General features: G+C 41.3%; 1 protein-coding gene across 2 annotated transcripts in view; it reads right to left on the minus strand.

The window, feature by feature from the left end:
- ESRRG (estrogen related receptor gamma) overlaps window positions 1–26,189 on the minus strand; it is a 501,342-nt gene extending 475,153 nt beyond the window's left edge. The window contains exon 1 of one of the 2 annotated variants that reach the window (XM_032786258.2): window positions 26,119–26,189. In XM_032786258.2, coding sequence (XP_032642149.1) covers window positions 26,119–26,120 — 2 coding nt within the window. In that variant the 5' untranslated portion in view covers window positions 26,121–26,189. Of the gene's footprint in view, window positions 1–4,112; window positions 4,196–26,118 lie in introns of those variants that run through there. The other variant, XM_032786259.2, reaches the window with a different exon arrangement.
- Window positions 26,190–26,642: the final 453 nt, after the last annotated feature.

The raw sequence follows: 26,642 nt of genomic DNA on the forward strand, positions 1-26,642 counted from the left end.
TCCCATTGAAATCAATGAGAGTAGGACTGATTCCTAATGACCATTAACGACCATTGAGTTTCAGGTGAATATGAGCCTAGATGCGAGTGAATCTGGACCTGGGTTCTAGTAATGCTGGGTTCTGCTTCAAGCTATCACAGCAACCAGCCAACATTCCTGTTTTCAACATACCAATTGGAATAAACTCAGCAGCTGTAATAGGGTTTAGCTGTGAGATGTTGGATTTGTTTGAACCCCACACCCAAAGAATGCAAACAGACATGGATCGAAACCAAGGAAAATATTTGCATGATCTCCTGGTTGGTGGAGCACCATTTTTCACACAGCTCTAGTAATGAAGTCTTTGAAGAGGGATGGAGTTAACTGCATGTATGCCCATTACCCATGCAGCCACATCTAGAGAGCATCAACGGATGCTCACCTATTTTCACAGTGGGAAATAACCAAGTATTAATTTTCTAGGAATAATCAAGAGGAATCTAGGTCAAAATCAGAGGAAGACTGCCCTGTCCATTTGATGAAATTTGCTTGCAAGCACAATGTTTGTGTAAAAACAAAACTTATTTTAATGGTTATAATATTTCCTCAGACTCGCACATAAGAGTGGAAACATAAAACTGCTTTGTTTGAGTAAAATGCACTATTCCCTTAGTTTGATTGTTGAAAGGTATTTAAAATCAATATAAAACTGCAATATCAGAAAAATGTATAATCATTATTTAAAATAGGCAGACTTGAAAGAGTCTCTTGTTCATGGGGAAATCTTCAGTTAGTTTTTATAGTACCAGTGGTTCAATCGAAAGATTCACCAACTGCCCCCTGGAGAAAACCGAAGATCTGCATTTAAATGGAGATATAGTATTTCCAAATGCACGGTACCTGGAAGGCAGATACTGTCAAGGTTTCTCAGTGAGTGGATCTTAAATTGCATAGGTACACTTCAGCACAGTAACTATCCCCATTTCATAGGAGTAGGACTATTTACATATCATTTTTTCTATGTGCATACTTTGTAATATTTGTCCTAAGTTAAAATTCAACCCTGATCCAAAATGAAGCTCTCACATACTAACAACAAACAATTATACTTTATATATAATTTTCTGATATGCACAATGAAGACCATACTAGATTGCCTGTCTAGAAACGTTAAATAATTGAAAAGTATGATGACTTAATAGAATAGTAAGCTTGGTTTACAATGCAGCCAATTTAGAGCCATAAAAACACTGTAAAAATGTTATCTTGCGGTTGACCATTACATATCCTATTTATTATTCAAAAGTGTTTCAGCAGCATTTTTCATCATTAATGTGGCTGCTGGCATTTAACACCAAGTCTCTACATTTGGATAATTTTCCAAATACAGTTTTAAAACAAGCTAGCTAAAATTCAGTAAATCACAGCATAAATGCTATATTTTCATATTTTACCTTAAACTTACTTGATGGGCTGTAAAATACATTCAAAACCCACAAGACTCTGTAATCTGATAAATCAAAGCCTGTATGTGTGTGTGTCCAATACATAACATTTAAAAAAGCCAGTATAACTACCTCTGGATGACACATCAGAAAACCAAAATCAAATCTTATAAATACTTTTTTTTCCCTATTGTATACAATTGCAAAGATGTGTCTTCCTGTTACTAAAACACTATAACCTTTCAGAAAACTTTTTTGCATGAGTATTCGGTTAAGGCATATATAATATTTAGTGAAAAAGACGCTCACAATCAATTTCAAACACACAGACATTAGTCTAGGCAGCCTCTTGCTGAAATTCTGGTGGCAACTGAAATGTCCCTGTAAACAAGGTTACTGAGAACAGACCAAGATATCCTTCTCAGCAACACCTTCACCAGGAGCCCTTCAGCTGTCTACTTAGTTTGTTATATCTTATCTTGCAGCACTGACATTCTAATGCTGATTCAAATTCAGGATTCAAAATGAAAGATGAACTATCTTTAAGATCACTTAATATTGAAATACTGTTGCAGTAATAAGTGGTGCTAGGTTTGAGATATGGACATAGTACTCTAATAGTAATCTTTTAATTTCTGAAAAATAGTGCACAATAAATGAAGTATTGCACAGTTACTGTAATTGACTTATTTGCAGTATGTTGATAATGAACACATCAAATGCCATGTTTACCTTCTGCTGTCTCTTGAACATTTTAAACTCTAAAGTCCCCCTAGGGGAGACCTGTCAGATTCCAGTTTATGCATTTAAAAATTCACTTGTTACACTGATACTTTAAAATACAGGGAACAAGAATGTAACTATACAAATCATTTCTTGATCCCAAACCCTTGGATGTTTTCAGTGGAAGTGCAATACAGGGTTGAATATCCATGCGTACAATCTAACTTGGGTTCTGTTGTAAGTACTCACATTTTAGCTTGGAATTTGAGATGCAGTGTATCAAAGCTTTGCACTTCTTCACATTTAAAATGAGATGAGGGAGGCAAGGAAAATAGAAGATTCCGAAATCTTTCTTCCCCCACTAACTGCCTGCTGCAGCTCATGTACTTCCCTTATATGACCAAGGAGCTATGTTCATAGTTCTTCACTGTCTTTTATTTGAAGGGCATTCAAATTTCCCTCCCTCGCACAGACTGTGGTACTGTCTCAATTTTTATGTTTTGTTAAAGTCCGCTTAACTACATCAAAATAATGCAGTTGGGGTTAAAAATCACAATAAAATGGGATCAAGGCCCTCTATTCCATCCTTTCTACACCCACCCTCCTCTTTTACTTTCTTTTTAAATTCTACTCATTTTTATTTGCCCCTTTCATTATTCTGCTCATTTCTGAAATGCATTCCTCCTGTGTGATGTGGGGTAGCCTGCAAAATCTTTTAACAACAGTACAAAAAGTATTAAGAGAACTGCCCCTGCAGCACTTCAAAATATATCCTCAGACCACTTTATCTTTTATAGCATTAATGTTAAGTTAAAAAATAACTGCCAGGCAGGTCATATTTAGACAGCAACATGAGATCACTTCTATAAAATCCCTCCAGATTGGAGCTGGGATACCACCAAGATGAGAGCTACATCCCCCCCGTTCCACACTTTCCTTTTGTCCTCCCGGATTCTGTTTGCAAATGACTTGCTTTCTTTGTGCCTATAGATGTGTCATGTTGCATGTCCACTGATTCTAGTACATACTACAACACAAACAGAGCAAATGTGCTTTCCTGGCCAAGCAGCCCCATGTGGCAATTTCACAACATCACTGAAGCAACCAGGCTACAGACAGACATAAATAAATACATAATAAATAATAACAACGGGAACCCTCCTCCCCACCACAGTGACATACAGGGTTTCCACCAGGCCTGTTTGGCTCTTGTGAATCACTCATAGAAATGTTTAAGGAAGAAGAACGGGAGGGGGGAGGAAAGGGAAGCGTCTTTCTCTCTGGGTCCGTTGCTCTTTCCTTAGGAGCTTAACTGGGCTTAATCTAGGGGGAACCACTGCATCGTGTTGGGCCGATGGGGGCTGCTCTTGGCAACCCGGGGGCCGAGACAGCAAAGCAGCAGCAGCGAGCTGGGAAGCCCGGGGATCGCGGAACTTCTGAGCTCTCTGCGAGGGGCACTAAGGAAGGCTGCGAGACACACTCGGAGCAGCAGCGGCCACCACACACAGTGACAACAGCTGTAAAGTCAAGTCCCCCTACCCCTTTCGCAAAAGCCAAAGCCGCCCCAAGGACCCTGTCCCCTAACTCCGGCTCGTTAAAACCTTGTCACTTTCACAGCACTCTCGGTCCTTTGGAAAGAAGGGAAAAGGGGGAGGAGGGTAGAGCAGGACAAAACCTGCCGGGTTTGGATCTGTCGGCAGAAAAAATACCAATCTAATGTATAATCAATTCTTTAAAAACCGCCGAAGAGCTGAAAATCGATCATCCCTGGGGCCTGGGCTTTGTTGTGTGATTTTTATTTTATTTTATTTTTTTAAGGGACTGACTCCAAGCAAGTGAAATTGACAAGGTCTGAAGGTGGAAGCGGGGGAGGTAATAGAGCTGCTAGTCTCAAATCAAAAACATGCCCCAGATGCGGTGTCAGTCTGCAGATGTGCATGATGGTAAGGTGGGGACTCGGTTTACCTGGTCAGGTCAGAACCGCAGGCAGGTTAATCAGGTGAGTCGTCGGGGATTTTAAAGAAGCCGAAGCCGGTTTCTTTGCTAGGAAAGTCTACAACACCATGCAGGGACATTGCAAAATCTTTCCACACGCCTCCTTTAACTGGGCTCCCGCGACCTCAGCCGGCGAAGGGGGGAGGCTTAGCCGAGGCAGGCCCAGGCCACCTCCCCATGCCCTGGCCAGGGGATCAGCGGGCTGCCCCGCGGCACCGGGACCACCTAAGGGGCTGCTCTGCACCGGGCGAGGCGGGTTCTAAGGGGATCAAGGGAGCAGCGGGTGCTCGGGGGATGCGGAGGCCTCCCTGTTTCCTTGGTAGAGTCGATCCGCACTCAGTCTGACCCAGGACGTCATTCTGCCTGTCTATTTTCTCAATGATAACTTGGCAGGAGAAGGGGGAAGCTGCCAGGTTTTCCCTGGGCTCACTACCTGGTATGTGAACGTTTCTTTGCATGCATGGAGGTGCGGGGGGAATTTGACACTTTCTTTAGAAACACATAATCATACGGTGGTGGTCGTTAGCGGACGGCTCTGCTGTGTTTGCATTGATGGAGTCGCTGTGTGTATTTTTCGCTGCGGCTGCTGAAGGAATCAAGCATGCGTTCATCTTTTTGTCTTTCATTTTACCTTCAGGGTGACATTCAGTGCCAACGTGCTCTTTTCTGGTCATCACTAAGTCCCACCTGGAAAAAAAAGGGTTAGGGAAAGGGGGTGCCAACCGTCAGCCAGCCCGGATGCTGGGTAGTAAATTCCTCCTCCTGCAACAAATGGGACGCTTCTCCCACTCATACATAGGAAAACAAGCCATTTTCTAAGCCATCGGGGGCCAAAGGGAAAGAGCAACAGAAATGCTAGATGGATCTAGAGAGTCCAATAATGTTCTTGCTTTGCACTGTCTGAATTGCCTCTAGGCAGACACACAGTGTATAGGCCTTGCGCAATTTGCTTTAGAGCTCCTTGGTAAGATGGGGAGGGGGGAGGCCCCCAGCTGAATGTATCCATATGGTACAGTATTAAATTTAGGGATTGCCTAGTGTTCATTTTAGAGTGAACACAGCAGGGCAGAAAGGAAGGTATAACCAATACTTTTAAAATTCACCAGTATAATGGTGTCTCTTAAAAAAAAAAAAGAAAAGCCTTGAACATTTTCCTCAAATATTATTTAAGATTATCTTTCACTACATCTGCTGCAAAGCTTCCAAAATATTTCTTTCTGAAAAGTAATAAAATGTTTTATATAGATAGATAGGCTTAATCCTGCAACTACCATTAAAGTCAATTTGCTCGCACTGCACATATGTACTTTTTAAAAAAATATCTATGGTCAGTTTAGTGTTTGCCTTAATGCATATAGTATGTGCAGTCTGAATAGATTAAAGTTGCAACAAGAAGCTTAGCTTTTCATTCTCTGACTTTTGCAAGTTTTAGGCTGCATCCTGAAAACACTTAGGCTATGTCTACACTACAGTGATAATATCAGCATAGCTATGTCAGCGTAGCTATGCAGGCATGACCCTGTAATGTAGATGCAGCCTACAGTGACAGAAGGGGGTTTTCCATCGATGTAGGAACACTACCTCTCAAATGAAGCTAGCTACATCAACAGAAGCGTTCTTCTGTTGAGATAGCTGTGTCTACAGTGGGGCTAGATGGGCATAGTTATGTCAGGGTTTTTGACACCCTTGACCGATGAAGGCCAAAATTGTGTGAACCTAACTTATGTCGGCATACAGCCACTGCAGTTATTAAATCGGTCACGTGTGTGAACAGTTGGTTCCTTATGTCAACGGTGTGTGTCCTCACCTGGAGCGCTTGTATAGATTGTATTGTTAGTGTCGGACATTGTGGGATGGCTTCTGGTGGCCAGTAACAGTTGACATAAGCAACGCAGTGTCTACATTGACACTGAGTTGACCGAATTACCTCAACCGTGACTCTGAGCTGCTCAGGGAAATTGTTACTAAATTGGCGTAGAGAGGCACTTATGTCAGCTGGGAGCCACATTTAAGTAATGACACTTCCACAGCGAGGTTGATGCAAGGCAGCTTACATCGACCTAACCCTGTAGTGCAGACTAGGCCCTAGTTATGTCAACCTAACTTTTAAGGGTTGACCAACTTGACAAATTAGTAGTTACACTGAACTCAAGCAACTTCTCACATCTGTGAAGTTACTCACATACTTAAGTGTTTGCAGAAGTGGCACTAACTTTGCAACCTCAGCAGTAATTTAGGTTTTTGCACTATAGAACTAAACACAAATTATTTTACACACACACACACCTTAAATACCAAAACTGTGTTAATGCATATTAAATCTGCACACTCAAATCGCAGAATTCAGGGAATGCAAAAATGAAGGGTCCTACAGCAGAGCTAACTCTGCTCATTTGCACCTTCCTGTATGCTTTAGTACCTGCTTTTAATAATAAATCATAATATGCTCAGCGACACATTTAACCAGAAAAACAGGAATCATAAATACTGCATGTGTGCAATGTGGCTGATGTAAGTTATTGCTGGAACTTTACCTTTTGCATTCCTGTGATTTCGGCTATGCAACCTTAATATTAGATTAACAAACTTTTTTTTTCATTTAATTTCCCGGGTTTTTTATATGTAAAGAAAAAAGGAAAAATTGTCCATGCTTCATGTTATTAGCCCGTAAATGGTCCTAATTAGGTGTTGGCAATCACACTTTATTGAGAAGATGGGGTCAAGCAGAGGTAAATTCCCACTTTTCCTGCTGCTGTTGTTTGACTGGACAATTTTCTGCAAGGCTGGGTTAATAGGGCAACACCACATTGATTTACATTGTGATGTCTGTATCTTTCAGTTTGAAAGAGAGAGAGTTGGGTTTTTTAAATGAAAACCTAGAACTTTTAGAACGTGGTAGGATATAGCCAGATTCTAAAATTGCAGCATCTGTTTGTTTGTTTGGTGATATGTTATTTTTTAAAAACATTTTGTTGCTGTATTGAAATGAGACTTCTACACTCTCCTGCATTTAACATTTCTTGGAGCAACAGAATGCATTGCTTAAAGTATTTGAATGTATTATATTCTTGGCTATAGTGTGCCATCAGTTTTTAAGCAGGACTGCCAGTTAATTGCCGTGGAGAGTTCTCCTTAACAATTAAGGGCATGATACGGCTGCCTGAGAGGTAAATTGCAGTTGCTCAACACTTCTCACTGTGTGGCCCTGTGAGATGAAAGGATGGATTGTGATTGTGGGAGTGAATATTTACAAGATAATTTTTAAAATTAAGTATCTTTAAAGAAGTCTATGTATTTAAAATATATTACATTTCCATAAAATAAATGAGTAATCAGGCCTTTCCTAAACCAACAACAAAGAAATTGGTCTATCTTTGCAAGTAAGAACTTAGCTGTAGGCCCAAACGCAGCCTTGGTGAAATCAGCTGAGTTGTGCCCCTTTGCAGCATAGTTAACTTTAGCCTATAGATCATACAGCAGATAGTTTACTCAGTTGCCAAAGAAGCATAGCTTTAAAATGTGTGCACAACGTAGGCCTACTCCGTCTTCTCCAGTGTGATTAGAATATGAAGTTAAATTCAACCCTTTTCCACTTAGCCCAGTCCTGCAGACTGTTCATATGTAAAACTTAGTCTGGCTTCCATGGCAGACAGTCCTGCACAAGGAAACAATGCAGGGCTGGGTTTCAAGGGATACTCCGAAAGTATTTTAGCCCAAAATTTGACCTACTTTTCTTTTATCTGTTTATGAAGCCCAGTTAATTCATTGCAGGTTTTTCTTTCTCAAAATAATGTTTTTTCTTAAAATCACTAACAGTACCCACAGATTTATGATCAACTCTACAATAACATACCCAGGTATATGCCACAAAGGAAAACAATTAGATTTTATAGAACCCATTCTGACTCCTGTTTGAATTCCAGTAGAAGTTATGCCACTGGGTTTCACTGGAGGCAGTGTTAGGCCCTTAACTGCAAGAATGTCCAATGGGTTATGAGAAACAAAAGGAAAAAACATTTTAAAACTATGAAAAATAGATTGGCCATATCCTTTTAAATACACAGGATCCATTTTTACTTTATATACTGCTCTATTTAAAGCAGTAGGTCTAACTGAAGCACCATTAAAAGTTAATCATATTACCTTAAAGAGGAATTTCTCATAAACTTCCACAGAATGGGTTGCAGAATTAATATGGCATTTAGAAGGCACTTTAAGAATAAGGTTCTGATTCGGAACGTATACAGTTCTAACACCATAGAAGTCAGTACAGTAATGCAGTATAAAATCAGTGTGAGTGAGATCAGAATCAGGCACCTATAGCATAACTGGTTTATAGGAACATTATGAAAATGAGAGTCTAACCAAAATATCCTATAGTTTAATGCTAAGCAGAAAATTGTTCAAAAGTCATTCTGACTTGAGCTGGTAGGGACTCTTTTTGACAAAGCATTTTTTCACTCAGGGGAGGAGGAGAAAAACCCACCCCGGAACAGTCACTAGCCCAGTGGTTAAGGCATTAATCTAGGAGATGCAGGTTCAAGTCTCAAATCCAAATCAGGCAGAGCAGGGAACTGAACTGGACTAATCGTTCTGGGATAGTTAGCTAACTTGAGTTATGAATGCATGTTTTTTCCTAATGAAGACATAGCCTGCGTGGAGGAGCTGAGTCTCTGCTATATGCTGTGAAAAGGGTCTCTGCTCTGCTTTGATGCTACAGTGGGAGCAGACAGGAGCGTGGACAGAGATCTGCATTTAGGCAGATTGAATGGCCCCACATCCCATGCAAAAGGCAGCAATGGCCTTCAGATGGTACCCTAAACCATAAGCTTGACTGATGGTCATGACAGGTGGGGGGAAGGGATTTTCACCTATCGATACTTCTCCCACATACAACCTTACGTTCTGGAAGGAAAATTAGCTTCTCTCCACACTGAGTAATGAAGGAAAGGTAAAACAGAGGGTTCTGAAAAAGAATCAAACTATTACTGTTGGGCAGTTTAGGTATCAGCTATGCTCTCTGGCCTGACTCAAGCAAGAGTAACATTGAAGACAATGGGCTTTTGGAGTCTACATGAGTGGGCCTGGTCTCAGGCCATATGCTTTCCTGCAAACAACTGAATAGACCCTTGCATGCTTATTGAGATCATGAAAACTAAATTTATGTTAAGCTGTGTCCCCAATGAGGAACCCCTAAAACGTGGAGCTACCTGCAGCTGCAGGGTATCCATGTGCTCAGGGCCAGCCCTGTATGTGAGAGGGAAAGGATAGAAGAACAAATGGGGAAAACATGGCTGAAATGGATGTCAATAACACCAGGAGACCACTGAAGGCAATGAAATGATGGCACAACATATACAATCAAACCTAACCAACCACAGCACACAGTCAACGCAATAAAATGAGTGAAGAATCTTTTGGAGTATGCTGGTAATGCCAATGCCTAACACTTGTCATAACAAACCACTGACTGCTTTTCTTCTTGTACCACTACTGTGAATAACGCATTAAATGAGAACAATAATATTAATACCAAAGAGTATAGTCCTGGTTATGGCCAATGATTAAAACATCTCTAGCCGGAGTTTATACCTGGGCATTGAAGAAATCCCTGAGTCATGCAAATTTACTTTGGTTTATAGCTGTAGGGGATGAGGTGCATGTATTTTTTATGTGTATGCAGAATAAGCATACCTGTAAATCAGAGAGAGTGAGATCACATTTGATTTTACATACATAAGCATGTTTCTTAGCTATTTGACTTCTACACTTGCTGCAATACTATGTGAAAAAATATGGTACAGATACTGTAGCAACTATTTATCATAGTACAGAATTAGAGTTGAGGCCCCCACCAAAATACTGGATCCAAGCCTCCTCAAACTGAAAAAGTTCTGAGTCAGATCTGAACTTCACAGTTTGGGCCCATCTCTGATAAGAACACAGTCTGTTCTTAGGAGAACTGGAGAGCTCAGTGAATTTCTACGGAGACTAGAAGCTGCTCAGTTTGATAATGATGAAAGTTGCCAAACTGCCATCAGGAAGTAGTAATACAACATAAATATAATGGTATTGGCCTCATTCATAGTAGATAAAGTCTACTATCCCAGTTGGCTCTAACTGGCACTCTTTCTGATATTCTTGCCAGGTAGGTTGAAGACCAAACTGGTACCGAGACTGATCTGTTTCCACTTCTAGAGATGGTTCCTCTAAATCCAGTTTCTAGTAGTCAATCTGGCATCATTCCTGAACACTAAAATTCACTTAAATAGAAAAACAAGCTATTAAGTTGGTTACAGAGGGCCGGATTGTGGCATCTAGCCATTGGCCCAAGAATGAGCCCAGTGCAATGTTACGCTACCTCATCAGGAGCTCAGTGAGTGATTCCCTCCCTGAACTGCTCGGTGTGCAGCAGGACTACTCAGGGTATGCCCCCTGATATGGCCAGCTCATTCCACATGCAAGTGCTGAGACGATCTCCCCACCTCCTCTTGCTCTCTTTGGGACATACTGATGGAGTCATCTTTGAACTTCCCTTGGTGCAGGAGGGATTGCAATTGTGACGGGGCCTTGTGTGGGTTACCAAGAGGGACTTTGTGCATAGGGTTGGCATAAGTAGGGTGACCAGATGTCCCGTTTTTAAAGGGACAGTCCCATTTTTTGGGACATTTTCTTATATAGGCGCCTCTTACCCTCCACCCCCTGTTCTGTTTTTTCACAGTTACTATCTGGTAACCCTAGGCGTAAGCATCTGTCACATAGGGTCCATAGCAGCCTATGGCTCTGTCACAGTCTGGCCCTGGCTGTTCTGAATGATGAAACTACTAGCACATAGCCTCTAAAACACGAATACAGAACAGGACCTGATATCTATCACACTGTGAAGGATACATACATCAGAATAGACAATGATTTGTAGCTAGTGTTGTATGTGCAAAGGTATATTGTTCTTGCATGTACACATATAGCACTCCCTGAGCATGACTCATTCCCAGTTTAAAACACGGGCCCCTGCAAGCTTCCCAAAACTGCTACTCCGCCAGGGAGTATCAGAACCAGCTTGTACAGCAAATGGGTATGACCACTTAGAGAGGTCATGTGGCCAGAGCATCCACTAGACAGCTCCCAAGGATTTCCACTGGTGGGACTTCTGTGGAAGCCCATGATGCAAATAAGCTGTCCTCCTATCCCACAAAAGGTTAATGTGCAGATAATAAAGAGATTCTGTGTCAAAGTCAAAAGTGGCAAGCTGATCTAACAAGTAGAACAAAAGGCATATTCTGCTCAGGCATGCTGTTCGCAAGGCTATACACTATTTTCTATCTTCAGCAATTGTAAAAGTCCATTGTAAAAAGCTACATTTTCAGACAGTCTTCCTAGTCCACAGAATTTGCAAGCTCATCCACTGACGTGCACAAAAACCTGTGTCTTCAAGGATAAGCCTAGATATGGATGGCAAATGCTGTATGTGCATTACTGAAAATTTGACTCTGTTTCAGGCTTCCTAACAATAATCAGTGTTACAAGAAATGTTTGACTGAGAATACACAGCTGCAAGACAAGATGGGTAAGGTAATATCTTTTACTGGACCAACTTCGGTTGGTGAAAGAGACAAGTTTTTGAGCTCCCCAGAGCTCTTCTTCAGGTCAGACACATCTCTTTCACCAACAGTAGTTGGTCCAGTAAAAGATATTATCTCACCCACCTTGTCTCTCATATTCTGCGACAACATGGCTACAACACTGCAAACAAACCATAGCTGTATTCATCAGTTTGGAATGTTGGCAAGAAAATTTGCCTTTGGTGCTGACGTAAAATGGTCCATCTCAGGATGTTAAAAAGAATGGGCCAGATTTTTACATCACTAGGACTCTAACTCAATTAATCCTAATCGTTTAAAGAAAAAAGGAAAATAACAGCAAAATATTTTAATTAAATTGTTTATCGTGGGAAATTGTGAGAAAAGTAAAAAATGCTTTATTATAAAATAGATGTTAAATATATTTAATCATATTTAACTAATTAAACCCATTCAAAATCCCATATTCTGTTATAAGAGACACAAACAGACAAATTTGCAAGGCTGCATGCATTCATGGAGGAGGCTTGTTCAGTAGCTGGCTGGTCAGGGTGACAGCCTGGGAACCAGGTCTGCAGGTGGTGAAAGTTGGCATAGCTCTAGTGATGTCACTGGAGCCATGCCAATTTATATCAGCTGAGGATCTGGCCATCTGACTGTTTATGGGAAAAATGGAGAGATTGCTGTTTCTGTCATGGAACCAGGGCAGTGACAATCACAGAGCACTAGCAATGCTATAAAATGATTGGTAAAAAACACGTATGCAGCAGTGAAGGAAAAGTGAGCACCAATGCAGAATCTTTGGCAGATTCTACAATTGCATATCACATATTTCAGCACTGCACCCAGGTGGAATACTATTCAACTTGCAAAGAGAAAAGCATGCTCATTTTAGCTGTCCCTACTGTTTCAGTAGTTGGTACATCATCATTAGGGCTGCAGCTGTGTCATCCCCATCATGAGTGATACGGATTCCTTGATTTTCCAGGTTTTAAAAAACCAATAACTTTAATTTTTTTTGAACGTTAGGGTTTTTTTTGCGGGAGGCGGGGGGGGGGGCAGGAGGGAAGTTACATGTGAGTGTATGGAAGTAAGCAATGGGATTTCAACGAGAATTTTGAGAGCTTCCAAGATAATTTCTGGGTGGTGCAAAAGGCTTGTGGGGCTCAGTGCTCTGAGGTGCTGTGTGTCCACAACTCTAACACTTAAGTGGAAACAGATGGTGCTCAATATCTCACAGAAATGAGCAGGTAAAGACAGCAGGTACTTAGCAGCAAGTCCCCTGTATCACAAAGGACCAGACAAGTGAACTTTCCAGGCCAGATTCTGATCTCAGGTGTACCAGTGTCAATCGAAAACAAGTCACTGAAATCAGTGCAACTGCTTCAGATTTACACCGAAATAGCTGAGAACGGACTTTTGCCCTCTTTGCGAGATCATTATTGATTTGTATTAGGATAGTACCTTGTGGCCTCTTTCAGGATCAGAGCCTCACTTAGCCAGGCACTGTATAAATGCATGCTAAAGCAAGGTCTCTGCACCAAGGAGCCTACAAGCTAAAAAAAAGATGACACAACTGAGTGTAACAAACAATAGAAAGTAAGGGGGAAAGAATAACTGCAACAGAAATGCTTGGTTACATAGGCTACCTATGCAAACAACCTGATGTTAATTCTTGGAGTTACAAATTGTTTATCTCCTGTCAAGCTGTATCCACTGCATCCATCATCATAGTATCCAAGGCCTTGTGTATATTAGAATTTTTGTGCTGATTTAATTAAATTGATTTAAAATGTATCTAGATTAGGGATTTGAACTTATTTAATTAGATTAATTGGGAATCTAATGCAACTTCTCTAGTACAGATCAGATCTGGGAGTTTCTCTTTCATACAAGATTAGGAAAAAAACAACCCCCAAAACCACACAAGTGTCGTTCAGATTAATGTCACTAAAACTGGAAAAATAAAGGTTTTGGTGTTCAGCACAATGCCCATGATTTTTTTTATCCTTTTTGTAATTATATGGTAGAAACTCACTAAATCCACTTTAATGCCAGGGAGACCCATTATGAATTTGGGGCTAGATTGGCACAGCCCTTGTTGACCGCAAAGGGGAGTAGAGCCCTCCACTCCCTCTACCCCTCTGTTCAGCTCTCCTCACTCAACTCAGCTCAACTCCAGACACGGGGGGCCAGGAGAAAGAAAGAGGGCTAGTCACCCAGTATTCCCCTGCTGCAATCAAGTGGACAGGGAAGGGTTGGGAAAGTATGGGAAATGGAAGGAGCTCCAGAGCGTCTGGACACACATAGGGGAGTAAGCTGTTCCAAGGAAAGGGGTGAAGTAACTTACTTTCCCTCAATGCCCCAGAGCAAAGCAGAAGCAGGAGCGGAATTGTAACATTGTTATTATTCCTTCTCTGGTCTGCCCTGGGTGGCAAGTGCAGCTACCAGCTGCCTCTTACTCAGGGTGTAAAGTTACAATCTAGCCTTTTAATGAATTAATGGCTATGTTCACAAGCACAGCAAAAAGAATCAAGGGATCGTGCATCATGAAACAGCCCAATCCTGGATTCCTTCACACCCAAAACTCTTACTGGCGTCAATCAGTGTTTTGGATGTGAGAGGAATGCAGATGTGAGCTTAGTAAGCCTGATTCTGATCTCACCCCAATTGTCACACTTGGTTAATTCCAGTGACTTCATTGGAGTTACACTTTTCATGAGCCAGTCAGATCACAATCATGCCCAATCTGCTGTGTTCATTTATTTTGACATGTATAACTTTAATTACTTAAGGTAACACTCTGTAGCATCACTACTGTATATTGTGTCAAAATCAAAGCAATCTACCTAGTAGGAGACTTCAGGGCATTTTGCCACTAAATCATTGCCAAGAAATGAGATCACTGGGTTATTGGAGCCTGCTTATTCAAGCTCCCAGGTGAAGTCAGTCAGAGCTTTTCCATTGACTTCAGTGAGAGTCATACCAGGCATGCTGGGAGACATCAGGTTTGGACATCAGTTAAGTGACGTTTAGCCGGGTGCCTCTGTATTTCCATAACCCAGGAGTAGGCAACCTATGGCACATGTGCCAAAGGTGACACACGAGCTGGTTTTCAGTGGCACTCGCACTGCCTGGGTCCTGGCCACTGGTCTGGGGGGCTCTGCATTTTAATTTCTTTTTAAACGAAGCTTTTTAAACATTTTAAAAAACATATTTACTTTACATACAACAATAGTTTAGTTAAATATTATAGACTTATAGAAAGAGACCTTTGAAAAACATTAAAATGTATTACTGGCACACGAAACCTTAAATTAGAGTGAATAAGTGAAGACTCGGCACACCACTTCTGAAAGGTTGCCAACCCCACCATAACCTTTAGCTTTTTCACAACGAATATCCTATGGTTTTTTTCACAAAAATTGCCATTATAAAACCACATCCCTAATCACCAGCCATATTGGCCATCTATACAATAGGCCACCATTTTGACTGACACCTTTAGTTTTTAATACCTTTTCTGTATGAATCATACCATATTTAAGAGTTTACTATTTTCTGAGCATTAATATCAGTCAAAAATATTTGGGGGAGTTTATCAACCATCTCCAGTTAACACCCAGGTACAGACACATACATATACTGTACAGATGTAGACCTCAAATATGTTAAGGGCTGTTATAAAGAGGATGGTGATCAATTGTTCTCCAGGGCCACTGAATGTAGGACAAGAAGTAATGGGTTTGATCTGCAGGAAGGAAGATTTAGGTTCAATGTTAGGAAAAGCTTTCTACCTGTAAGGGAGATTGTGGAATCCTCATCACTGGAGGATTTTTAAGCACAGGCTGGACAAACTGTCAGGGATGGTTTAGGTTTACTTGGTCCTGCCATAGCACAGGGGCTGGAATTGATGACCTCATTTCTGTGATTCTATGAATGAAATGCTGTCATTGGATGCATGTGCAAAGCTCCCATTGAAGAAAACTGGAGCAATGTTTGAGTAGTTTGTGATGTCACCAGAAAATTCTTGCGCTTTGTGATGCAATCGAAATCCTAACAGATAATGCATTTGTAGGGGAGCCAAGCAACCTGGATTCTATTGCCAGCTCTGTCACTGACTTACAATATGACCCTGGACAAATCACTTCACCACTCTGTAACTCAGCATCTTTGTATGGACAGGGCAATAGTGATACTTACCCTCCTTTGTCAAGACATTTGAGATCAACAAATGAAGTTCACTATGTAAGTGTTTTTAGTATTACTACCAGTCTCGGGTTTGCTGTGTCTGTTTTCTATAAAGCATCTGAGGCTAGCTTAATAGACAATATAATAAACAAACAAGTTTGACTTAGAGTCATACACACTAGAGGACGTTCCTGTTTTAAGAACATGAATCTTAAGAATTCACATTATCAGGACATCAGGGTCATAGGTCAAATGACACCTCACTGCAAAGCTAAGACTTTTCTTCACCTTTCTAATGACAATTGGTATGGACTTCACCTGCTGTTAATCTAGGAAAGAGCTATGTTGGTCCAATCATAATCCCCAAAGTATATAAATGAGTCCCCTCTTCCGTCTGGCATATTTATGTGTTTTGTTTTTTAGAGAAAAGCAGATGATTTCATTTAAGTGTTTAAAAAACTAGAGTTTGATTTCAACACTTATGAAGATCTCTTTGCTGGATAATGTGATCAGTGATCAGCTGCAGACTACAGTCTCTTTCATCGAAATAGGCACATCACCTGTCATCCTCACTTATATCAGTGTTAGTTATGAACACATGAGGAGGGCAGGATCCTGCAAGCTTATCCGTTTCTTCATTCTACCAACATAGACAAATTGAGGTCCATGCAGTTTAGTATACAGAGTCTTTTTCCATGACACTTCCCTTAAAAAGAGTTTTTCCTGCTATCCTTGGCTAATTTTTCCCCTCTCTACACTACAGTATCCAGCTGGTTGTTATCCTTCACCCCAAAGGTGGCTGCATTTCAATAGTACTGTATGTATAGAGCTGTAAATTGCTTTGGCTCCTTTATATCATCTAAGCTATTATGGGGTTACACTGCAGTATATTCCCATGGAGTCTGTACAAGAGTGTCTCACCTGATCTGCCGAGCATGTTGCTGTGGCCACTCATCTATTTTTAGCATACTAGCCCAAGCAGAGCTAGCACATCTGTGTATCCACACTGCAAGCACTTTTCCAGCTGCTGTAGAGACCTAACCTAAAATAAGAAACTATTATTCTACCCATTTTACAGATGGATAAACTGAGACATAGAGAGAGATAAAGGAAATTACCCACAGTGACACAGGAACTCACTGATCCAGGTAGAAATAGAAAATAGGTCATCCCATCCTGTGCTTTCCCCATTCAAATTTTAGAATCTACATTTTTTTCTTTTTAAAAGTCCTGTTCTTTTCTCATGAAGATTCAAATATTTATAATGGGGGATATAAAATAAAAAGGAGTGTGACTGAATCTATTGAAAATGTTTTGATTCATAAGTATATACAAGTACACAGAATGATTCCATTTAGACATCAGTTTCTATGTTAGTGAGTGTTTATGGGCTTAGGTTTTTCATAGGTTTAACAATTTATATAACTTTAAATTACATCAAGAACAATAAATAAAGATACCATGCTATGTAGAAGTCATTGCTGACAGATGTTTAGCTTAGTAACATGTCATTGGCAGCTTCTCAGATATGGTGCCAATCTAACAATTTGCATTCAATGTAACATGACGAGAGCACCACAATACTAGAAAGTGTATGAAAAATTGAGGCCTGAAACCATAAGCTCTTCTGTGTCTTATTTATGTGTTTGTATGATGCTCTGCACAACGGAGCCACAATGCTCTGATACCACAATACAACCAACAATGAGAGCAGGCTCTTAAAATCCATGGGAGTTCTGGCATTGGAAGCAGGACTGAGCCCTTAGCTCAATTAGTGAAGTTATTTAGGGTGCTTATACTAATTTGTCATCTTGTGTTACTCAGCTATCATTAACTGCATGACTGTAGCAGCCACTTTTACATTACTGATTTAAATATGCAAAAAGTCACCTCAACTATGGCTTACTGCTATTGCAAGCTCTTTAGGGGCTTTTTCTTTTGTGTGTAAATTAGGGCCTTGAGGCACTAACAAATTACAAATAAATTATAATAATGTGCCCCAAAATATATTTTATTTCAAAATATAAAATTTAGGAAGTTTTCAGTTCTTAGTATGACTTTACTGCTCTGTCCATTTGGGGGAAAAAAGGACAACAAATTTCAAAACAGAATAGATATTTGCCATTATTGCAAATCATTTTTCTGAATTTGGTTACTATGCACAAGCTACATCCTAAGTACATTTTAAAAGAGCATGCTGTGAAACCTGTCCCAGACCACTTGGTACATGAGATATCATTTTTTTATACATTATCTAGCTCTGTATTTATTCAGGAGATCAGTTTAGCTGTTGCTGTCTATTGAATATAGAATCTTTTTTAAATTGCCTAAATGAGTAGACACAGAACAATTTTAAAGAAAAGTGTGTATAATCCCTCAGGTAAAAGTGCACATAGGAAAGCGGATAAATTATATAACAGACCATACCTTTTTGCAGAAATAATCTACGGACTGTCATGCTCTTGAGTTATGGCCAACATGCACACTAACTATTGACATTAGTGGGAAATCTACACATGTAGTGATGACATGATATGGCCCTTGTAATGTTTGTATGTCTGAGAGACATTTACATTATTTTGAAGAAGCCCTCTTTGTTTTTTGACTAAATTCCAATACAGTAAAACAAGGAAATTCAATAGAAAAATGTTTTAATAATGTTAAGAATCCAAGATATACCGATGAAAGAAAAGAAATACCATACGAAAGCTGTTAACCCTACATCCTCAAAATAGCTCACATTGTTCTTTGTTCTCTCTTCCTTCTGTAGCTAAGATCTGATTTCTCAATAGGGAAGGCAGGGAAGGTCCCTTTACCTTCCCCTATACACTTTTCTGAAGTTAGCACATCATCATTTGCTAATTCTATTATGACTCACAGTTTACCTTTGTCATTAACTTTGTGTTCCCTCAGTTAGGAATTGTATCAATGTTTGGATCAGTGTGTTCATTTGTGTGTGTGCTTCTGTTGGCACATTACAAAACAAAGTTACAGACAGTGTCAGCCTCTGTTTTTAAATTTCCCTATTGTTGCTGGTTTATGTCATCCTCTTATGGCCCAATATTACTTTCAGTTCACATGTGTAAATCAGGAGTATTTCAGCTGAACTCGGTCGGTGGTGTTACGCAGATGGGAAACCACTTCAAATTAAATTCAATTTAATCCCAGGTCTGAGGGGGTTCTTGGTTTTGTTTTGAGTATCTATTGGTAGATGAGAGTAATAAAAACTCTTGAGAGAAAAGGTTTTACTCAAGGGATCAATTGTCTGTGAACATCTTCCTTTCTTAAAAAAGAAAAATGAAAACTCAGTGGTAGATTTAGGCATTGCCTGATGCAATCCATTGTTATGTCTGTATCTGATAATATTAAAGGTTCCAAGAGGTGGAGCAGAGTTTTTATGACTTTCTCAATCCATCAGGAAGTAATATGTATAAGTCATGAAAAGGTATTAGTCAAAAAGAGCCAAATTAACCAACATGTTAATAGGTGCAACTGCGTTGTCTTCAGTGGAGTTATATCTATTTGCATCAGAAATCTGTCTCAAACTGTGGAAACCCTCTGTTGGGCCAACACCACAATAGTATTACCTGGTCTCCCAACCATCTTCACTTCTGAAACACAGAAGCAGCTTCCATTAATAAAATACAGCATCCTGTGAGATCAGCAAGGTACTGGTTTGTCTTGATTAATCCCTTTGTTTAGCTAGCTGTATATTGTTTTCCTTGGAAGTCTGTTTCTATTTCAGACAGTTTTCAGCAGAATGAGAGAGGTACCTTCACCAACTTCTGTGATGATATTTCATTTTTCAAAACTTACATTTTCAGCTGTTCGGTTGTGCTAGCCATTATTGATTATTGTATTTGTATAAGGGAGACTTCCCATTATAAATTGTACTGAATGTATTTTATCCAGATATCATGGCACATTAATATCTTTGAAATAATAATACTAATATCATACTGATTATTTGATCCTTGATTGGATTTAAACAAGAAGCTAATAAAAATGAAAATGCAGAGAGATACTGAGCTAGAAGCAGTGAAGTACACCTTCACCCCAATATAACGTGACCTGATATAACACGAATTTGGATATAATGCGGTAAAGCAGTTCTCTGGGGGGGCGGATCTGCGCACTCTGGTGGATCAAAGCAAGTTCGATATAACTTGGTTTCACCTATAACGTGGTAAGATTTTTTGGCTCCCCAGGACAGCGTTATATCGAGGTAGAGGTGTATAATCAAGTTACCTAATCGGATACCTGCATCTTTCTCTGAGCCTCTTCTAGGACCTGGTCTTGTAACTTCAGAGTAAATTAGGAGTCAAGGCTCCTAAATAACACAGGCCAACATTTTCAAGAACAATCTCAGATTTTAAATTTCCAATCTGAGACACCTTGAGGCTGATTTTCAGAAGTGCTAAAAATTATTGCTTCCATTGACTTAATTTGGAGTTGAGTGCTGAACATTGAAAAAAAAGCCCAAACAATTTTAAATTGGACACCCATAACTAAAGGCCACTGTGAAAATGTTGGCCACAAAGTTTATCATATGCAGTAGACATTAGTGTAACTTGTATTAATACATGTATATAAAAAAGGAGTGTCTACTGTAAAACAGGTGAATGTCATATACTGTGTATTTAATCTTTCCTCATCTCGGGAAGATTAGTGCAATTATATTCCATGCAAGCTTTATGGAATTTGGCTCACTGTGATAAAGTTATACATTATTTGTATAATATGTCAATACTGTGAAAATATTGTATTGCAATATTTATGTGTTTGTGCATGTGTTAGAGAGACACACACAAAATAAGTAACTATGTAATACATTTATATAAATCCATTTAGGGGGTCTGGTCATATAAAATACTAGAATTAAATTAGTATTTCCACAGAATCTCAAAATACAATATCCTTGTCTTTTATTATTTGTTACAAGGAAGGAAACAATCTATCAGAGCACCGAACTGGGGTTACTCAGAAGTTTTATGCTCACATCTGCCAATGACTCATTGTGCCCTGCCCAGTGTCCCACATAACCATTCTGTGCCTCAGTTTCCACAATACTCAAATAAATGTAATAATACTTACCTAGTTCACATGGGTACTGTGATGGCTGATTAATTAATGCTTGCAAAGTGCTTTGGGATCCATGGATGAAAGGTGCAATACAGTTGCAAAGTATCATTACAATTAGTTTTGATTTTTTAAGGCAAAGTTTGGCTATAGTATTGCTGTTTGAAAAGGTTTTCATATTCCAAAGAAGTCACATTAATATTGTCAATGTTATTTAGGACTGCATCATCCCTCATTAACAATGGTATGGCTTTGTTTTTAGCTGCCTAAAAGTGTTTAAACGACATGGCCATTTAATATACGGCTGTTATGTATAACCAAGAGGACACCCAGAAGAAAGGGATTAGGCCAAACAGATTCCAACTCTGTACAGCTCAAACAGCCGAACTCTGAAAATGCAAGGTCTGATGTTCAAAAAGGTCGGCAACTGTGCAACTTGCCTTCCCTGCTCATTATTGAAATATACACCCTGTCTGTTGTAGATAGTATTGTGGGTTGCAGTCTCTCCCTCTTTGTAGCAGCAATAATAACTGATTTCAATTACAGAGGAAATGCATACAATATATAATGGGGGCTCCTGGGGTCAAGAGGATCTTTAAGGTCTCTCTCAAACAGTTTCCCTTCCTGGATTAGTATTCACCGCAATTGTAGCCCCGTTCCCAGTGCGGCGCACCGTTTCTTTGCAAGAGTGACACAACTTTCAATAGCCGGGATAGAGTTTTGGAAGAAGTTCAGTGAATCAGGCAAGGGAACTCCGCTCGTTTACTCTTCCCCGAGCCTCCCCAGCGCCCCCGCCCCCAAAGTGTGTGAACCCGTAAACCCAGCCAGGGGTGGCCAGGAAGGAGGGCTAAGGAGGGGCGAGGGCGGACCTGTTGGAACATCTCAGCCCCTTTTCTAGCAGCCAGAGCTTGCAGTCTTTACTCTGGCAAAACTCCCACTGACTTCAGCGAGAGTTGTGCCGGGGAAGGACGGGAGAATCAGCCCCACTGAGCAGGTGCACTGTCCCAGTCAATACCCAACACTCTCCCTGGGCCGATGTGTTTGGATTTGGCAGCAAAGAGCTGTCCCTAAACCGGGCGGCTCTCGGGAAGTTCTGGCGGCTGAGCCAGGAAGGTGGCCGATATTTCTTACCTGGGCACGCCCCGCACACAAGGCCTGGGGTGGGGCTGTTTGCACGGTGATGGAGACCCGTTACTTTTGTCCGGGTTCCTTAGCGCCCGCCCCACCGCTATCTGTCCCTGCCGTTTAAGTAACCAGCTACAGACTGTGCATCGCCCCCTCAAACTGAAGTGCCCCTTTGCTGTATTACTGCCCCATGGGAAGCACGGCCGAGCTGGGCTTGTATCAGACACGCCAGGGATTCGCTACAGACGCTTTAATAACATACCAGATGCGGGCAGGACTGACATTATGGAGGTTCAGCCCTGACGGGTCCTTAGCCTGGTGGGGTATCATGAAGACCGTGTTGTTCTTTCACTGCTCACTATCAACACGTGTCTGTGCCGCTTAAGATCAACCCCTCTTCTTTCTGCCGACTGACAAGCTAGCGGGGCGGTGTGAGTTGCAATCAAGACTATGTAGCTATTCGCTGATCTTCTTGGTTTCCTGGCAGATTTCCTATTCATCGTACTGGTAGCTTAGAACTTGTTGAATTTCGTTGGGTATTAGCTCTGTTTTTCTGGTGGTATCCTATGGTTGAAAGTGCGCTTGTTGTTTGTTTTAAACATACCGGCGGGTTTTAGCCAGCTAAAGACCAGCGTTTAGCCCTTTAGCTCTGCAGGTGTTACCTGTTGCTATGCAGAAGCTGTTGGGGTTTTCCTTCCTGTTTGGTATGCATTTGTTGTGAGGGGTGGTTTTTATTTGCTTGCTACACATTTGTGCCAGCAAATATTAGACTTCAAATTATGCTCAGATAATTCGGATCATGTTAGGGCAGACCAGTAATTGCGATCACGCGCTAATTCTAAAGCTACATTCTAAACTATTTTTCACAACTTCAAACATGTTTTAATGTATTTAAAGAAAAGGTAGGGGAGATGGTAAACCGTTTTGAACAGACCGAATGCGGGGGATAATAGTTCAGTTAAATTACTGATGAACTCTAAAAAAAATACATTCTTCCCTGTAATTATCTTTGGAAGAAGGAAAGAGAATTATCATTCTTTGCGGACAGGCGTTTTCATATTAAAGGGTTAATTTAGACTCGTCTTCACACAGATAATAATTAAAGGGGGGTCCAGGCTTTAAAGGGGAAGGTTTTAAAAATGTTTTTAGCGCTCTAACAAGGACAATATTCCTTGAAGGCGAATATAACCTAGTACTTATTTAGCATTGGAAATAAATAGCGTTCTTGATTTAGAAAATGTAAACTGCATGTTAGCTTGCATTGGTCCAGCAGTAGTTCTAAGCTTAACACGTTCAAGGTGTTTTATTTTCAAAAGGATTTCAGTTTTTCTCTGACGCCATTTATAACATAGAAGCAAAAAGAATTGTTTCACCAGACACTTTCATTAGCAGAAATGTGATCAGCCTTCGCCATCATCAGAAACATCAGAGCCGGGGGAGGGGGTGGGGGAGTAGCGAGAAACTAACCTGCGCAAATTAGAAGTTCATGAGTATGGTAAACCCGCTTGGAGTGTAATGCTCCTTTGGAAATCAAGGGCTAAAACTTCATTTCAGTCATTGCCATTAGCTAACTAGTGCCGATTCCACAGCTCAGCCCAGCTTCAGCTTTTAGTGCGGTAGGGCATGTAACCAGACGCAGACGATTTTATCTTTTTTATCATATGATCAAATAAATTAAAGTGGAAGGGAACACCTACGTTTGGACTTAAAAAAAAAAAAAGTTAAATGAGTTCTAAGGGATACTCCCAACCTCAGTCTTTCTGATGTGCCTACAACAAGGCAAGGCTTTTGGAATCCAGCCTCCTCGTTGTTGCTTTAGAGAGTATTTTAAATAGAGTAACCTTTCCCTCACCACCCTACAATTTGTGGGGATGAGAAAGTGGCAAACGAGCGCGTGGGGTGCGGAAGAGTTTTGCAGGAGGGCTACGTTTCAAACAGTAGATTTAACAGGCACTAATTCTGCTTGTAGCAGAGGTGTAGGTGGATACTGAAAACATCTTCCACCGGGGTGTCCTACTTTAGCAATTCTAATTAAAAGGGAGTTTAAAAGACGCAAAGGAAGAGCAGGCTGTGCTTTATTTCCAGTGGGCGTGGGAGATAGTATCAGACACAAAACGCTTCTAGCTTGTTCTAATGTGCACCTTTGTTTAAAAAAAAAATCACGCTCACCCTTTGATATGAACTCATGTATTTTTAACTGAATTTCTTTCTTCTGCTGTGTGATCTGATACCTACCGTGTGGCTCTGGCCCACTTTCAGCCCTGCAGGTGCCCTGTATTGTGTGTATTCCTGAAAGGCGAGAGGAAAGTCTTGCATCTAGCGCTCTCGTGTCCTATGCCTGTGATTGTCAATTCAGCGTGTCCGAACTAGGGGTCAGCAAACCACGATCCCCTCCCGCTTTTGACACCTGCCCCAGCCAAGAAGAGCTGTGGCTTTGTAGGTGCAGTGTGGGGAGTGGGGATCTGACGTTCCAACACCATGAAGCAATAAGGCAGCCGGCTTGCCGATGGCGCTTTTCCACGGCTGCTTATTGAAAAGGAGGCTTCACGGCCACCTATCAATGGCATTGGATCCAAGTCACTTTTTCCACATGATGCGGCAAAGTTATAGCCAAGGCTCTGCAAGTTCTCCCTGGTATTGTACGCGCGCTCGAGGCCAAAGCATCTGTGTTTAAAGCCCAGGCACGACCACTAGTGCGCCAGAACCCGCCAGTGATCGGGGATTCCGAAGGGCTCAAACACAGTTTTCACTGAACTTTGCTCATGGGAGATGAGGCGGGAGAACAAATAGAGACACTCACCGTGCTCTTTGGCTTTGCAGGGTAACTCCTTCTCGCTCTCTTCTTTGTGTCTAAACGAAGAGAGTTTCCAGCCCGGGCACACAGTCTAATGCCCTGGATCACCCTGACTGTTAATTTAATCTACACTAACCGGGGAGTGTATGATTGGAGCTCAAGTATTGGTTTAGAAAAGCTGGAAGCGAATTCACTCTCCCACGCCCCGCATTCCCCAGCTGAGGGTCTCCCAGCCTTAGGTTCTCCCAGTATTGCATAAAGCAACATACCTACCTTTTCAAGAGTCACATTTCCTATTACAGGTTGCATTTTGCTCCAAAGAGTCATCCGTTCACTATCTGAAACGCACACGCCGTGTCCTGCATGCGGCGTGAGGCTTGATTTCACTTGACTTATTGTGTCACCCTGAGCTTTGTGAGTGCCTGAAAAGCCTCACTTATCAGAAGAGGCGAGGCAAGACACCGGACAGATCGGGGAACAAACTCTAATCCACCCTACAGCAACCCCACTAAAATCCCGATTCCCTCCACGTGAAATTTGATTTCTAAGGCGGGAACCTACAGCGGGAGAATAATGGAGACCAAGATAGCTGAGCAGACTGTGTGATCTGTGTCCGCCCTCTCCCCTTCAAACTGTATTCACAGCCAGCCAGAGAGCGCATTGACTCCTGTTTGCAGCATTTCCTACCTGTCTGTGCATCACGCTTGGAGCTGTCCGCTAGTCACTTCTATATATGAAATCACCAAGCCCCCTTCTCCTTCTTTTTTAGATTCCTTCCACCCACCCATCCCCGGGTTTGAGTTAATACAGATGGATCCCCCGTATCGCTACTAGGGTGATTGCCTAGGAGGCTAAACGCGACAGGGAAAGAAAGGGGGGAGGGATAACCTACGTTATTTTTCTGTTACTAATTCCCATTCGGATCGGACTCAAGGGACAAGGCGATCGCTCAATAAACCCTCCTTCTCTCTCCACCACGGCTTCCTTCCTTCCTTTTCTCCGGCACATTTCGCCCCCCGCCCACACGTTTACTTCTCCCTCTTCGTGAGGCATAAACCAGGCAAATTAAAACTTTATCAAAAATAGGGAGAAAGGGAAAGGACAAGCAAAAATAAAAAAAAATAGAAAGGGGGAGGGAGAAAAAAGACAGTGCCTGCGTCTGATCACTGACCATCTGTGCGAAAGGTGATCATTGTTAGGTACTCACATGGCTGGATGGCAGAGCAGCGTTTAGCAATTAATAAATCTCTCAGCTTGAGCTCTTCTTCCCCGGGTTGGATTGTAGCTCTGTGTGTGTGTGAGTCTCTCTCTCTCGCGCTCTCTCTTCCACGCACAAAACCGGTCAGATGCTTCGGGACCGGTCACTTTGCAAGGGGAACAACACGGGAGGGTTTGTATTACTCCAGGTTCGTGTGTGTAGCCTATAAATACCGAACTTTTTGATGGAATCAGCTAACAAATGAGAGGAGAAGGCGTAATTTTGCGCATGGAGCCCCCCTTTCTCTTTGTGAGATTAAAAACCCCCCAGGCAGCAGCCAGGGCTAAAGTTGTGGGTGTGTGGGAAGGAATTGGACTTTATTGGGATTGTGTGTGAAGGGTTTGTTTTGTTTGTTTGCTTTTGTTTTTTTTTCTCCCTAGGACATTTATATTCGCCCCCCCCCGCGCCTCTCCCTCCCAACCATTGGGAGAAACTGCCCTGGATTAGCACTGACTTTCACTCCCAGTGGGCTC

This window comes from Chelonoidis abingdonii, chromosome 3, assembly GCF_003597395.2.
Source record: "Chelonoidis abingdonii isolate Lonesome George chromosome 3, CheloAbing_2.0, whole genome shotgun sequence".
Taxonomy (NCBI): Eukaryota; Metazoa; Chordata; order Testudines; family Testudinidae; genus Chelonoidis; species Chelonoidis abingdonii.